The sequence below is a fragment of the Pholis gunnellus genome (assembly GCF_910591455.1).
Source record: "Pholis gunnellus genome assembly, chromosome: 1".
NCBI classification, from domain to species: domain Eukaryota; kingdom Metazoa; phylum Chordata; class Actinopteri; order Perciformes; family Pholidae; genus Pholis; species Pholis gunnellus.
In genome coordinates, this window is record NC_136528.1 from 7,131,998 (window position 1) to 7,145,952 (window position 13,955).

Consider the following 13,955-nt stretch of genomic DNA (forward strand, 5'->3'; position numbering starts at 1 on the left):
CTGTCTCAATAGTGCTGGCAGTTACGCAAGTCTCTGTGAAATAATATTCTAAACATGTTTTCAGACAGCTGCTCGGAGAAGTTTGACAAAGCTCTTATCGAGCAGTTCCAGTGAAAGACCTACCGGTCTGCAGGTCCAGACCGAAATAGAAGAGCGCTCCGTCTCCCAGCGCACACAGCAGGTAGTAGCTGCCTTCAAAGGTGGTCATTAGGATGGAGCGAGGGATGATCTCTGAGGACACACACACAGTCAAATGGGTTATTTTTCTCGTACTCTGGAGAAACCAAAGTGAAAACCAAAGTGATGAACGTCTGCAAAGATGTTGCTGTCAGAAAAATCAATAAATGTTGTCGGCCAGACAGGCTGGTAAGTTTTTTTGGGGGAAAAAAAAAAAATAGCATTTGAATGCTGCAGGGTAAATATAAAGTCTTCCGTCTTTTCCGTTTACCAAACATGAGTTTCTGTGGCTGCAGGCCAATTACATCTCAACAGCATTGGCTGTGATTAAATGCTTGTTGGCTGACTCTCCACAAAGCTGCAACGGTAAAAATAAAAGTCTGCAAAATCTTTACCGTGGTAGCGTTGATCCAATATAGGGCATCCAAAACTCATGTTTTAACTGTGCAACGTTGCAGAGTAAAAATAATCGGCAGCTAGAAATATCGACAATTAAAGCAGCACTTTAGCTATAAATGTGACGGTTTGCTGTTTAAAACATATTAAAAAAAGCTTAACTCCGCAGTCAGACCGTCCTCGTTAGGGGAGTCAGCGAGAGAGCAGTTTGTAGAGTTTGCGCATTGAGCAGCTGTCAATCAAACGCACTTGGAAAATAAAGTGTGACACGGTGGGAGAGTGTGCAAATGTATTATTCGTGGGTGAAGCACTCTAATTAGAAAGTGAGTAAGAGTCCTGCCTGTGCCGCTGCAACGCCTTATGAAACTTTGTCTCCAGAGACCGGTGGCTTTTTGATAAGTTTAACCCAAAAAAAAAAAAGGCCCTCTCTTGCATATTTAAACATTCTAAGTTTTAAATAATTTTCAAGCGTCTAAATGCTGCACTATAAGCATTTTGGGTGGGCAGCAAAGTTAATATTCAAGCACACACTAAATAATTAAGTACTCGATGGGAGATGCTATTTAACGTTGAACAAATATGGAGATACAATTCATTTGAGCTACTTCTGCACCATCATAAACTCATCCGTGGACTTATTTAGTGGACATATTAAAAGGAATAAATCGACATTCTGTCCACTCCAAAGGAAAGAAAATTTGCTTATCAATCAACATGTTGCAACTTGTTTAAGTCGCATTAAAATAGGGAAAATAGTTTATCTTTTTGATTTTGTTTTAGTCGTGATTTTCACACATTGTAAACCGGTAACTCATTGAAATTTACTATACAAATATAGAATAAAAGAAATGAATGTAAGTGATACTAATAGCCACATTTATACAGAATAAAAAACATGTTTTTGGTCTTTTTCACTGTTGGGTTATTTCATCTCTCCTGTTACCAAATAGACAACTGTTGTCTGAGATGAAAATGATTCACACACATGGAGCTGTGACACTTGCTGTGTGCTTTCAAACAAAGTACAGTTCGTCAAGGTTGAGAGAGTTTAAACTGTAGATAAATTACAAAAAAATAAACCTCTCCTGGTCTGTATTCAGGCCGTCTCTTGTTCAGAGATAACAGGCAATGAATGACAAAACATTTTGCCCTTCTGCTCCACATTTTCCCCCTTTATATGTGAAAATGATTGAGCTTTCTTGCTTTCTGAGAGAGCCTGGTTTAGATTAGGACTCATTGCTTTTGTGTGATCTGTGAAGTCCATTGAGACATTGTATGCGCTATAGAAGAAGAAACCCATGACGTGACAGTATCTGCGTCTACCCATCTCTCTCCACGAGTCAGTAACAGCTTTCCTTTCTTGCTCTCACCTCCTCCCAGCATTTCCTTGTGCAGGGCTGTGAAGCACGGCAGTTTGAGCACACGGGCAGAGATGTCGGTCCAGAGTCCCACAGCGCAGAGGGGTGACTCACCGCCACCCTCCCCCAGAGGCGTGATGTCCAGGCAGGCCACCTCGTGCTCCATCTCCGTGGTGCTAAAAGAAGGCGTAGAGCACGGGAGGACATTTATTTGAAACACGGTGGAACAAAATGGTCATAAATGTGTTAGTGATGTAATACAATAATGTGGGTTTTTTTTCCCCTCGCATGACATTTGAGAAATGCTGCAGTCGTCCACAGCTGGACTTTTTGGTCTTTAAAACATGTACAGCCACTTTGTTGCTCTTCCTTGTGTGAGCTCTGTGTGTGTGTGTGTGTGTGTGTGTGTGCAGGGAAATTAAGTATTGAAAACAAATGGTGGCATCCAACAGGTGAGAGCAATCACGTCTTTAACAGACTTTGTATTGGTTTTAAATCGTCAAAATTATGAAGCGACAAGAAAGAAAATCAGCAAAATGAAATCACATTTTGACACTTGACAACTCCAATGTCTTGACATTTATTATTTAGTTTGTGAGCGACAGGCCGATATTAATTATGTTTTCCAACATCAATAAGGAAACTGATTAATTTGAATGCTAAATGTCCGATTACTACTCACTATACAGTATTTTAGAGCTTGGTAACATGACAATACGTATGGTGAGATTAGCGGGTGCTCCGATCAGGATTTTTTGATCACGAGGTCTATTTCTCTGTGATTCTGCTTCTCTTATCTTAGTAGGTGTGCATCATGAACTGCATATAAGAAGTGGACGTAGTCGTCTTGACGTCATGCATATTTTGTTGTGGACTGCTGATTTGGAGCCTCGAGTTCGGCGTTTTGACCGTCGGCGTCTTGGTTTTTGCAACCAGTGAAGTGACCATATTTGGACTGCGGAGGAGTGATGTAAAGAAGCCGTATACGGCTCTGGTAGAGACCTGTCAATCACCATATTGCCCCGCCCTAAAGCATAACCTGCTTTATGGTCTGTTTGACTCTAAATGGACCATCATTTACTAAATGAACATCATGCTGTATTGAAGAAGACTTGAAACTAGAGATTGAGACCATAAACTCATGTTTACAATGTTTACTGAGGGAATAAATCAAGAGAGAAGTAGAGTCATTTTCTCATAGACTTCTATACAATATACTTTTTGCAACCAGAGGACTACTGACTTTATAGTTCATAGAATATTTTAGATCCTAGAGAAAAAAGTTTCTATCTGCTATTTAAGCACCATGGACAGCGCCATTGGATTCATCAACACACAGCCAAATTAGGCTACTGATATTTCAGAGCCGTGGTCGGGGCCACAGAATCTAACTTTCACCAACTTCAGATAAAGGATCAATGCGTGAGGCAGACCAGACGAACACATTCTGCTGCCGCTCTCGCTCTACTGGGAGATGGAGGCGGCTGGATAACAAGGGGGATGCATTTTGGTCAATTTGCTAACGAGAGAGAGAGAGAACATCCAGCCTCATCTCTGCTATTGCTCATACAGCCGACCAATAATATTGTGGGCAATGCTGCAAATCATGGCATTCTTTTTACATCCATGTTATGTAAAAATCTTGATTTATCAGGCATTTCAATCATTGGGTTAGACAACAACAGACATTTCTGTTCGGCTATTTTATCCACAAACAGGTTCTGAATTGAATTTTCATACAATATAACAATCAATATCTTAAATATGATGAAAAGAGGTAAAGCTGTGATGAAAATGAGCATGAATTACATTTCTAAAAAGGCCCTGTACCCCTGTGTTGTAATGGAACCAGGCTACTAATCAATAATGCAAATATAATGTGCAGTGTGTGGAGTACTTACACTATTACGAAGAGCATTTCAGTCACAAACACCTTTAATCCAGCTAGAAATATCTAGTATTTACAGAATTGTTTGCGACTCGCAGCAAACCAGCAGCGTATCGACGTCGGCCAAACAATATTTCACAGGTCTGGCGAGACTTCTCACTGTCTACATTGTTTTTCGTCAGTTATGAACACTCTCAAGGCTGCAAACACTTTGTGCTTCAAGCGAGCCTGGTGGCCATTTTTACAAGCTGTGTGTTTCCGACTCTCTCTCTCTCTTTTTTTTTTTTAAGCTACAAATAGTGTCTCAGGGCAGTTTTATTGTAATGGTGGCACAAAGGCAGCCACCAGGGTAAACCATCGCGCAATAGGATGCAAATCCCTCACCTCAAACCTTTCCACAGATGAGGAGAGGGGAAATATATATATATATATATATATATATATATATATATTCTGAATACACAATACCCAACAGAGCCGCTGTTTGAATCCCAATATACATACACATACATACATAGATATATAGATATATATACACATATATATACAGATATACACATATATATACAGATATACATATATACAGATATACACATATATATACAGATATACATATATACACATATATATATACAGATATACATATACATATATACATACACATATATATATATATATACATACATATATACACATACATACATATATACAGATATACATATATACACATATATATATACACACATACATACATATATATATATATATATATACACACATATATACATATATATATACATTTATATATACATACATATATATATATACATATATATATATATATATATATATATATATACATATATATATACACACATATATATATACATACATATACATATATATACATACATACATATACATATATATACATACATACACATACATATATACATACATACGGAAGATTATTCCTTGCTGTGATATATTTATTGATCTATTAACCTGCAACTCTAGCAGTTACAATAATTTGTTCACAAAAGTGAGTCAGAGTACAATATCTGATTCATGAATCGTCTCTGCAGTCGACTTTGTCACCTAAAGTTATAACAGCCATTTATTTAAGGGTTTTTCTTCGGCTTTTCTGAACTTGCAAGCTGACCCAGTTTGCAGACGTCTCCCCATCAAACGCCCGGGCAGACACGGTGAGGTTTATATGAATAGTTTGACGTTTTGGGGGAAAAGGCTTATTCACAGTTAAATAAGACGATTGATAGAAATCACTCTCGTGTCTGTGCGGGCGAATTTGTGCGAGTACACAGAAACTGGCTGCTGGTCTCAATCTTCTTATCTAACTTTCACCAAGAAAGTTTAAAGGGACAGTTCACCCCAAAAATCAAATGAACATATTCCCTCCCTTCCCTGTAGTGCTGTGTATCAATCTACACCGTCTGGGTGTGCGAGTTGCTTAGTGTTGACGCTATTGTCCGTCTCCTTTCTCTCACCTTGCAGAGGGAAGCGGGCATCTACTCCGGGACGAGAGGACTCGTGAAAGCGCAAGATGGAAACAGTAATGGCGTCGTTCTCCGCTGAGCGGTAACGTAAGCGAGCGGTATCGAGTATAGACGAACGCTTTCCTTCCGGCGAGTGTAGTTCGGTAGAAAGAAAAATAGTTCTGTAGGGAACTACAAAAGAAAAGAGTTCTGAGGGAACTATATTCTTTCAACCTACATGAAACTGCTCGCAACAAGGTCCGTGGATGATCTTGAGTAACCGGGTCATGAGTGTCATACTGTACTGCAGAGAAGGCAGACAGCTCTACGGCACAAATCTACACAACTCAAACCCAAACCATCTAGATTGATAAACAGCACTACAGGTAAGAGGAAAGGGAACTGTCCCTTTAAACTATTCTTTTAATGGTTGATCTCTCGTAATGTCATACCAGGAGATTCAGACATCCTGAATTCAGTAACAGAGATTTATACATGTATCACAAACAAGAGGCTCTGGGTTTGATACTGTATTCAAAGTGCTGTTATAAAACTGCCTGTCTGCGTCCTACCTGATCTGTTTGAGCTCTCCAGCCAGGATCTGCAGGTAGTAGAGGGCTCGTCCCACGGCGAGCACCACCTGCGTGTGGTTGCAGGCGGCCACGCTGATGTTCCTGCCCTGTGGCTCCTTCCACTCGCTCACCAGCGCCTTGCTCTCCTGGAGCACCAGGCGCACAGAGCCCGACGTGATCTGCAGGGCACACACAGTTTGACCTCCATTTAACAAATGTTATTCGGCACAGTATTTCTGGGGAGTGATATGGAGACCTGGAGCCGTTTCAAAGCAAATCCCATCGTTTATATGAGGTTCTGTGCCAGGACTGTTTGCAATCAAGCACAATGTATTTTAAGTCATTTAAAATAGTACATGTTCTGTAATAACATGGTAAAAACTGAAAAGATGGAACATTCAAGAGCTTGTATGACTGGATCTTTTATGGAGAGGACAATAAATCACTTTCCATTTAATCATTTGAGCTCGTTATCATGTGGCGCATGTACCAGACTCTTGAGTCCTGGGATAAATGTTTAAAAGGTTACTGTTCCCGTTCAACCGTCAAGCAAACGTTTTAAACATGGGGGGAAAATAAAGGAATGTGAATGAGGCGCATTTCCATCAACTGGTTTGGAGCAACTGAACTCAGCCACAGAGTAGTTTGCTCCACCGGTAAACAGAGGAGGAGAAGAAGAGGTTATGAACCAGAAACAAAACAAGTTTGAAGAAGCAATAATAAAAAATAACAGACTGCAGCAGGTACACACAGAGGTCAAGCTATAACAGAGCTGATGCACTGGTGGAGAACAGGTACCATGAATGTGTTATGAGATGGAAAAATAAAGCATTTATTCCAGAGAGGATCCTGGAGTCCGAGAGAGCAGCTCTGAAGATCTGTCTTTCAGCTCTGGCTGGGTCTCCAGATCCCCCTGACATGAATAGCTGGGTGCTTCCAGATCCTCAGCCTCGTTTAGCATCGTTTGCAATTTCCGGTTTGTCGGATCTCTGCCTTCAGTTCTGTCGTGCAGATTTAATTAGAGCAGCAAAGCTCAAGCACACAGTCTAAGTGGAGGACAGAGGAGCAAAACAAACTAAATCAAGGCTAAAAGATGCAAAGAACCGCCGAGTCAGGCATTCATCAAAAGCATCCTTAAAATGCTAAAGAACAAATAAAAATGGGATGCTGTAGTTTGCTTTCAGTCCATTTATTCTATTGTCTCAACTCCGTCCTCCACATGGTCTCTTTTAATAAGACAACTGAAGGTCAAAGTTTAAACTCTGCAGCAAGTTGACGGACAACTGTGACCTTTTAACATCTGAGTCAGAAAGCACAAGTCGTGTAAACTATCACATTAGGCCAAATGACTCAGTGTAAATATACTCTGAGAGGAAAGAGTTAGTAAAGACATCCCCGCCTTAAAACTCCAGCAGTGTTGTCATAACAACCAGGACTTCGGGCTCTAAGAGTTGGCAGAAGACCCGGCAGGTTTCATCCTCATTTAAAGAAGAAAAAAAGGCTAAAACTTGAATTTAAATGAAGTGCAATATTCATCTCTACCAAGTGTAAAATACATGAAGTCCTTTTTGCACTTCATACTCGCAACTACCCTTTCAATCATGGATGATTCCGCTGCAGCAAAGTACTTCGTATTAAACAGAGAACGGCCACAGTTGAATAAGTTATTTCTATAATTAATTCAGAATTTGGGAAATTAGATGATATTTCTGCTTTGAACTGGGACGTAACAAGTACTGAGAGTCAGCTAATTCTACACATTAAATGAGCGTCTGCGTTAAACTAACCAGCGCATGTTCTGGCACGGACAGCACATGTAACACGAGTGCGTGTGTGTGCGTGTGTGTGTGTGTGTGTGTGTGTGTGTGTGTGTGTGTGTGTGTGTGTGTGTGTGTGTGTGTGTGTGTGTGTGTGTGTGTGTGTGTGTGTGTGTGTGTGTGTGTGTGTGTGTGTGTGTGTGTGTGTGTGTGTGTGTGTGTGTGTGTGTGTGTGTGTGTGTGTGTGTGTGTGTGGACGAACTTGAATGAGTTGCTGGTGCGCCACGTTGCCGCAGTAAAACGTCTGCTGGTTGTCCACGAAGCCGGGAAGTTCAGTCTCCTCCACTTCCTCGCCACTCAGCATCAACACTCTAGAGGGGGGGGGGACACACTCTGGAGATTAGATAAAAGGCATCCGGGATCAACTCCACACTTATCCGGCGCGCTCGCGCTGCAAACACTCACCGCGTTTGACCCACGAAAGACAGCACCAGCATGTCGTCCGTGTCCTTGCCTGCCTCGGAGCGCAGCGGCCACAGACCTTCAGGGGATTTAGGGGAAAAAGGGAGTTGAAAAGAAGAACATTTTTTACTTTCTGCACCGTTCCGCGGAGAAGGAGAAATGCAATATCTAGCAGGTGTCCCGGCCGATCTTTAGCTACTCCATCTGTCAGATGTTAACAGGAAGACGTACAGGTTACGGATCCCTCTCAGAGAGCCATTCATTGGCTGGTGAATAATTGTCTCTCATCAAGAGGCCGGGGGCAAGAGGGAGCAGCTGAGCCGTTTAGGGCAGAGGCGGTCGATAAACAGCTGAAGCCTAACGAGTGCGAGCAGACCTCGCCTCACCTGTGAGTCTCCTTTAAGCACCAGAAAACAGTCTCGGGAGAGAAACCTCAATTTTCTGGGATTAAGAGGTGTCTGCTGTTGTTAGACCTGATGGGGATTCTTCAACTTGACACTTAGCTACTGCAGACACCGCAGTGCTCACTGGCTTGCCGAATGAAAACAAGTATTTCCAAACATCCCCCCCTTGTTCCTCTGACCTATGACATCCGCGCCATCTGACGAGCAGCAACAGCTGGGCGTCTCGGCCGGGGCGAGGCGAACAGATGTGCAAGCTGGAGCGAGTCTAAGGTCGAGTCAGTAAAAGGAATAAGGTGCGGAGAGAGAGACAGAAGAGAACACACAAACCTTTGATTCCCGGCAGGTCGATGCTGGCGTGCTCGTGAATCCCAATGCCGTTGCGAATGATCCGGAGGGAGCCCTCCTTGAACGCACCGGAACACGTCACCAGCTGAAAGCAGCAGAGACAGACAAAAAGACATTGAATGAGGTTATTTTTACTCTTTGCAATCTTGTGATAAACATTTCCTTTCAATGAAACTGGTGCATAAGACTACACATAAAACAATGTTACATTCTGCTTTAAAGCTGCATTCTCTCTAGTGTCCAGCAGGGGGCGACTCCTCTGGTTGTATAGAAGTCTATGAGAAAATGACTCTACTTCTCTCTTGAATTATTACCTCAGTAAACATTGTAAACATGAGTTTATGGTCTCAATCTCTAGTTTCAAGTCTTCTTCAATACAGCATGATGTTCATTTAGTAAATGATGGTCCATTTAGAGACAAACAGACCATAAAGCAGGGTATGCTTTAGGGCGGGGCTACACAATGATTGACAGGTCGCTACCAAGGCATTGTCCAGTCGATACAACTTTAACCCTTTCAAAAATTTGGGTCGCCTCCCAAAAAAAAAAACAAGATGGCGAAGGCCAAAATGCCAAACTAGAGACTTCAAAACCGTAGTCCACAAACCAATGGGTGACGTCACTGTGACCACGTCCGCTTCTTATACACAGTGTATAACATTGCTGCACATGGCGACTTACAATGCAGCAAAGACTCAAACTGAGCTGAAATGAAACCAAACTTTCCGTTTGGTTCCGTCACTACGTCGATACAGATTTTAGAATCAGTGTCAGTTTATAGAAAAGCTTGTCAGTTCAAACAGCGATGAGATCCAATGCCCTGAAAGTAAATAATCCTGGTGTCTGTGCAGTCTGACTGTAGAGCGACATGCATTCATCCAGTCATGGTACACTAACAGGATTAATACCAGAGGCCATATAAGCTCCGCTTCTACCACCTGCCACCCAACAGCTTCCTCCTCATGGAAATAACAACTGTGAACCTGGCAACCCACAAAACTGTTCCGAGTGTCCCCAAATGGCCTCACACGCTCACGGGACAGAATGAATCCTGTCATCAGCATTTTGTTTGTGCATTTGTAATCATTTAATTTCATCCTACATAAATCCCAATATGGAACACAATCACTGTCCGGTTATAGTTGATTCTCGTCTGAAGTGTGTTGGAATGCGTCCGCACCAATTTACCGGGTCAAATGCTCTGTGTGGATTTACCGCAAATGGCGAATTAGAACAATTATTGGATTTAGTTTGTGGGCCTCAAATGAGCTGTGAGTGTGTGGCTGATTGTGTGCTGGTCTGAACCCAGAGAGTGGCTCTGTGCTCTCTAGTGGACCGCTGCCTTTGGATCCACATCAAGTACCCCGAGGCCTGGTGTCAAACCCTGCCAACGAAAACCTTCTGTGCATCTCTCTCTCTACCTCTCTCGTTACCTCGCCGTTTCATCTCCCTCTCTGTCTCACTGATTTGACACAAAGACGGATAAATGTTGAAATCAAGGAATGTCTTTTTGACAAACCATTAAAAACATGTTAAAGAATGAGCCAAAACCGGTTTCATTTCAACATGAAATAGATAGAATGACATCAAAAAGGGACAAGACAGAAAACTATTCCTTTAGAAATCTTGTCTGCCTTTTAAACTTGACATTGCAATATGGGTTGTATCGCATTATACCCTGAAAGCTGGTTGAAGCCTGCTGAAGGTACACACAGCTTAGTAAACAGAAGCACTAAAGATGATGGATTGTTCGGATACATGCAGACGGGGAACAACCCGATACCAAGTCTTCACTGTCAGTTTTAAATCGTGTAAATACTATTAGAGGAAATAACACACCGCAGCAATCTGCTTTTTGCAACGAAACAAGACAGCCAATTTACGCCTGTGTGTCAAAGACGCCTTTTAACAATCAGGTGTAACAGAATGAATCATATCTACATGCAAATAGGATACCGGCTGCGCGTTAATACCAAGGTCTCTTTTCATTCTTAATTGTGTGCCTCCTCGTCTCCTCCATCCCTTCTGAGTTTGCATGTTCTCCCCGTGTCAGCGTGGGGTTTCTCTGTCTTCACAAAGTCATATTAGATGCAAAATGACTGCTTCCTTTTTGTTTTTGCTGATCCCATGAGCTTTGTGATCCGCTGCACCGCTAGATCTCAGCACTCCCTCTTGAAAAGGCGTCTCAAGGAGGCTTGCCGGAGGAGCTCAAAGCGAGGACACGGCGGTGTTTCCTTTTGCAGAAGCGTGTTTGCATGAAGGAGACGTGCTAACGGACAGTTGTGCTCCACATCTTATACAATCAACGTCGCTTTAAGCTCCTCGATTCCTCCCTCCTCACGTCTCTTCCTCGCCACCTAGACTTGAATCTCCTCCGGGAGGAGAAAGAACGGGACAATGGGAAAGGCCCCAAGTGTAGAGGGACCACAGTCAACCAGAAGAAATAGACTAGACATCAGAAGAACACCCGGACTGCTTATGAAAATAAAAAAAGGCACAGGAAGCCGTGTATTTGATGTCGGCAAGAATCTCCCGAATGCTTTCCCCCAGTTATTCTGGCCAGTGGCTTGTTTGTGCTGCAGTCTGTTTAATTCTGCAGACAAAAAGAGTCAAGAAGCCGGCTGCATGAGCCCAGACTCCCTGAAGGTTGTGACAAAGAGGGTGATGAAGAGGAAAACACAGATGGAGACTCACTATGAGCTATAAAGTGCATCCAGCGAATGTTAAAAGGAGGGGTTTTATTTTCCTCGGTAATCACCATGTCGTGTCTACATCTGCTGGCGAACGCCCCCAAGAAACCTTTCATTCTATCTGAATCACTTGCTTTCAATATGTAGCGGTAATGAAACGCCTGTTATGCCTTTGCTGCTTTGTTGGCGGCAGAAATTCTTCACTTTTTCACAGAAATAAAAAAGGATTCAGCAGTTTCTTTTTACCTGTCCCTGGCCCTGCCTCTCCAGGTCGACCACACACATGTCCACGATGGGGCCCAGGTTGGTGAACGTCTCCATCACCCCCACGTACGAGCCCTGGTCGTTGCTGTCCACGTTGAGCTGCCGGGGAAACAAACACAAGCCTCGTTTTAATAATCCGTGACAAAAGGGATGAGAGTAGAGAAGTGATACACGTTGTATAGACTTCTGTGAAAAGATCATCGCGATTAAAAGCTCAAGATATCAGAATGCAAATGTGAAAAGTCTTGGAAAAAGATTTGCCGTCGCATTAATGAAATCATTTGTTACCCGCAGTTTACTGACATAAAAAGCTTTATTAACAATTTAAAGATTAAACAATGAGTTTTGTCACAGCACAGAAAAATGTGTCATTAACCACCCAGACAAATTTGAATCAGCAAGTATACGGAAATTAAGTTTCAAAAGAATCCGTATTCTCTGCTCTGAAACAGCAGGTCGTGGGTGAGCGCTGATTACGTCTGTACAGTGACATTATATACGACATCTCACTGTTCGCTAACATGTTCGTTATATTGACGGCTTGTTTCCAAAGTGCCCAAAAATAACAGTTGTTGCAGGTTTTAAGTGCTACAAAAAAAAGAAGAAAATTCCAGCTGCTGATGACGATCATGTGATATGACAGAAAGCTCCAGAACAGCTGCTAAATAAACCTCGAGGTGAGATTGTTAAGTCAATACAAACTACATGACTTAACACCGTTTTGACAAACATTACATCTCCGACACTACTTTTGCAGAATGCCGACGTGCTCTCTGGGCACCAGAGCCGAGACCAACAGGCTAATGTCCGGTTTAGCTCAATGCTAACTTGTGTGGGGATAAAACAATTCAAGCAAAGCGGCTCTTCCCGACTTCGCAAATGTTTAATCCGACCAAATTGATTAAATAATAATGAAACGTGTCATTTATACTCGTTTTTATTCTTGTATCTCACGTTTTCCGGCCACTCAAAGCGCTTTAACACTACATGTCATCATTCACCCAGTCACACACGGATGACCCGAGGACACGGAGGAGGAGCCGGGGATCGACCCGCTCTACCTCTGAGCCACAGCCTCCCGTTACTACTCTATTGTTTACACGTGTTTACTATATTGGTTTTCTTATTCTTCAGTGGTAGTCTTTGATGAATCTCCGGCACAAGGATTTCCTTTGGGATCAATAAAGTTATTACCTCATCAAGCGACGGAGGCTAAGAAGTTAGCACAAGTTTAACGGGAACAGGCATGCAAAACGCTCTCATGTCACCTCAAATGACACACAGACGGCAGGAAACCACTGCTGTGGGCTGTGGTGAGCGAGTGTTGTAACTAGTTATTGTATAATGTTCGGGGAGGGGATATATGAACAGTTTAGAAACAGATCTCAGACGGTGTTGAACCGTCTCTTGCTGCTTACCTTCACTAACTGGGAGTCGCCCAGTCTGGAGCCCACGAACACCACACCGTTATCCAAGTAGGTCAAACACTCAGCGATGGATGTCTGTCACCGGAGAGAGAGAGAGACACAAAAACATCTCAGTCACAGAGGCCACGTCCACACTCTGCCTGCAAATAATGGTTGTCTAGCAATGTAGTTTTTATCTTTTAATTCGCTGGTTGAATTATTTTGTTTTTGGTCAAACAAAACGAGCAATTATGAGACATCTACTTGAGGCTCTGGTCGTTTCAGATGGGAAGCGATTATCATTTTTGACCTTTTACATTCCAAACCATTAATTTGAACATTAAACCCGACTCGTGCGATTGACAGCAACAACAGAAATGTCACGGAGGACGACTCTGTTCAGAGTTCACAAATCAAGTCACAACAGTGAGAGCAGTTAATGGCGTTAATGCAACATTTTGTTTGTTTTTTGTCAAATGGAAAAGAAAAAGAATCCTATCGTTTTTAAATTTCACTTTTAAGACTTTTACTTTGTATTAAAGTGGTAAAAACAGACAGAACTCTGTTGACAGATAGGTTTGTCGATTCACCCTCATCAGTGTGAACACTTTAAGGTATTACTGATACACGATAGAGGTTTTGTCTGCCTGACACTTTAATGTGCGGCTGCTGATGCCTGTAAAGATAGAAATTATTTGAAAAGCAATCCGCCGCTCGCTCAGCAGTTGTACTCTGCGTGATTG

The 13,955-nt window shown here is 42.3% G+C and overlaps 1 protein-coding gene across 1 annotated transcript in view; it reads right to left on the reverse strand.

Annotated features, from left to right (window-relative positions):
- Positions 1-13,955, reverse strand: part of ddb1 (damage-specific DNA binding protein 1) — a 47,226-nt gene that overhangs the window by 21,043 nt on the left and 12,228 nt on the right. Inside the window, exons 8-15 of the mRNA XM_079159609.1 lie at positions 13,225-13,308; positions 11,789-11,905; positions 8,835-8,937; positions 8,107-8,182; positions 7,904-8,012; positions 5,885-6,063; positions 1,944-2,107; positions 124-231 (exon numbers count right to left, since the gene is read on the reverse strand). Of these exons, the coding sequence (XP_079015735.1) occupies positions 124-231; positions 1,944-2,107; positions 5,885-6,063; positions 7,904-8,012; positions 8,107-8,182; positions 8,835-8,937; positions 11,789-11,905; positions 13,225-13,308 (940 nt within the window). The remainder of the gene's footprint in view (positions 1-123; positions 232-1,943; positions 2,108-5,884; positions 6,064-7,903; positions 8,013-8,106; positions 8,183-8,834; positions 8,938-11,788; positions 11,906-13,224; positions 13,309-13,955) is intronic.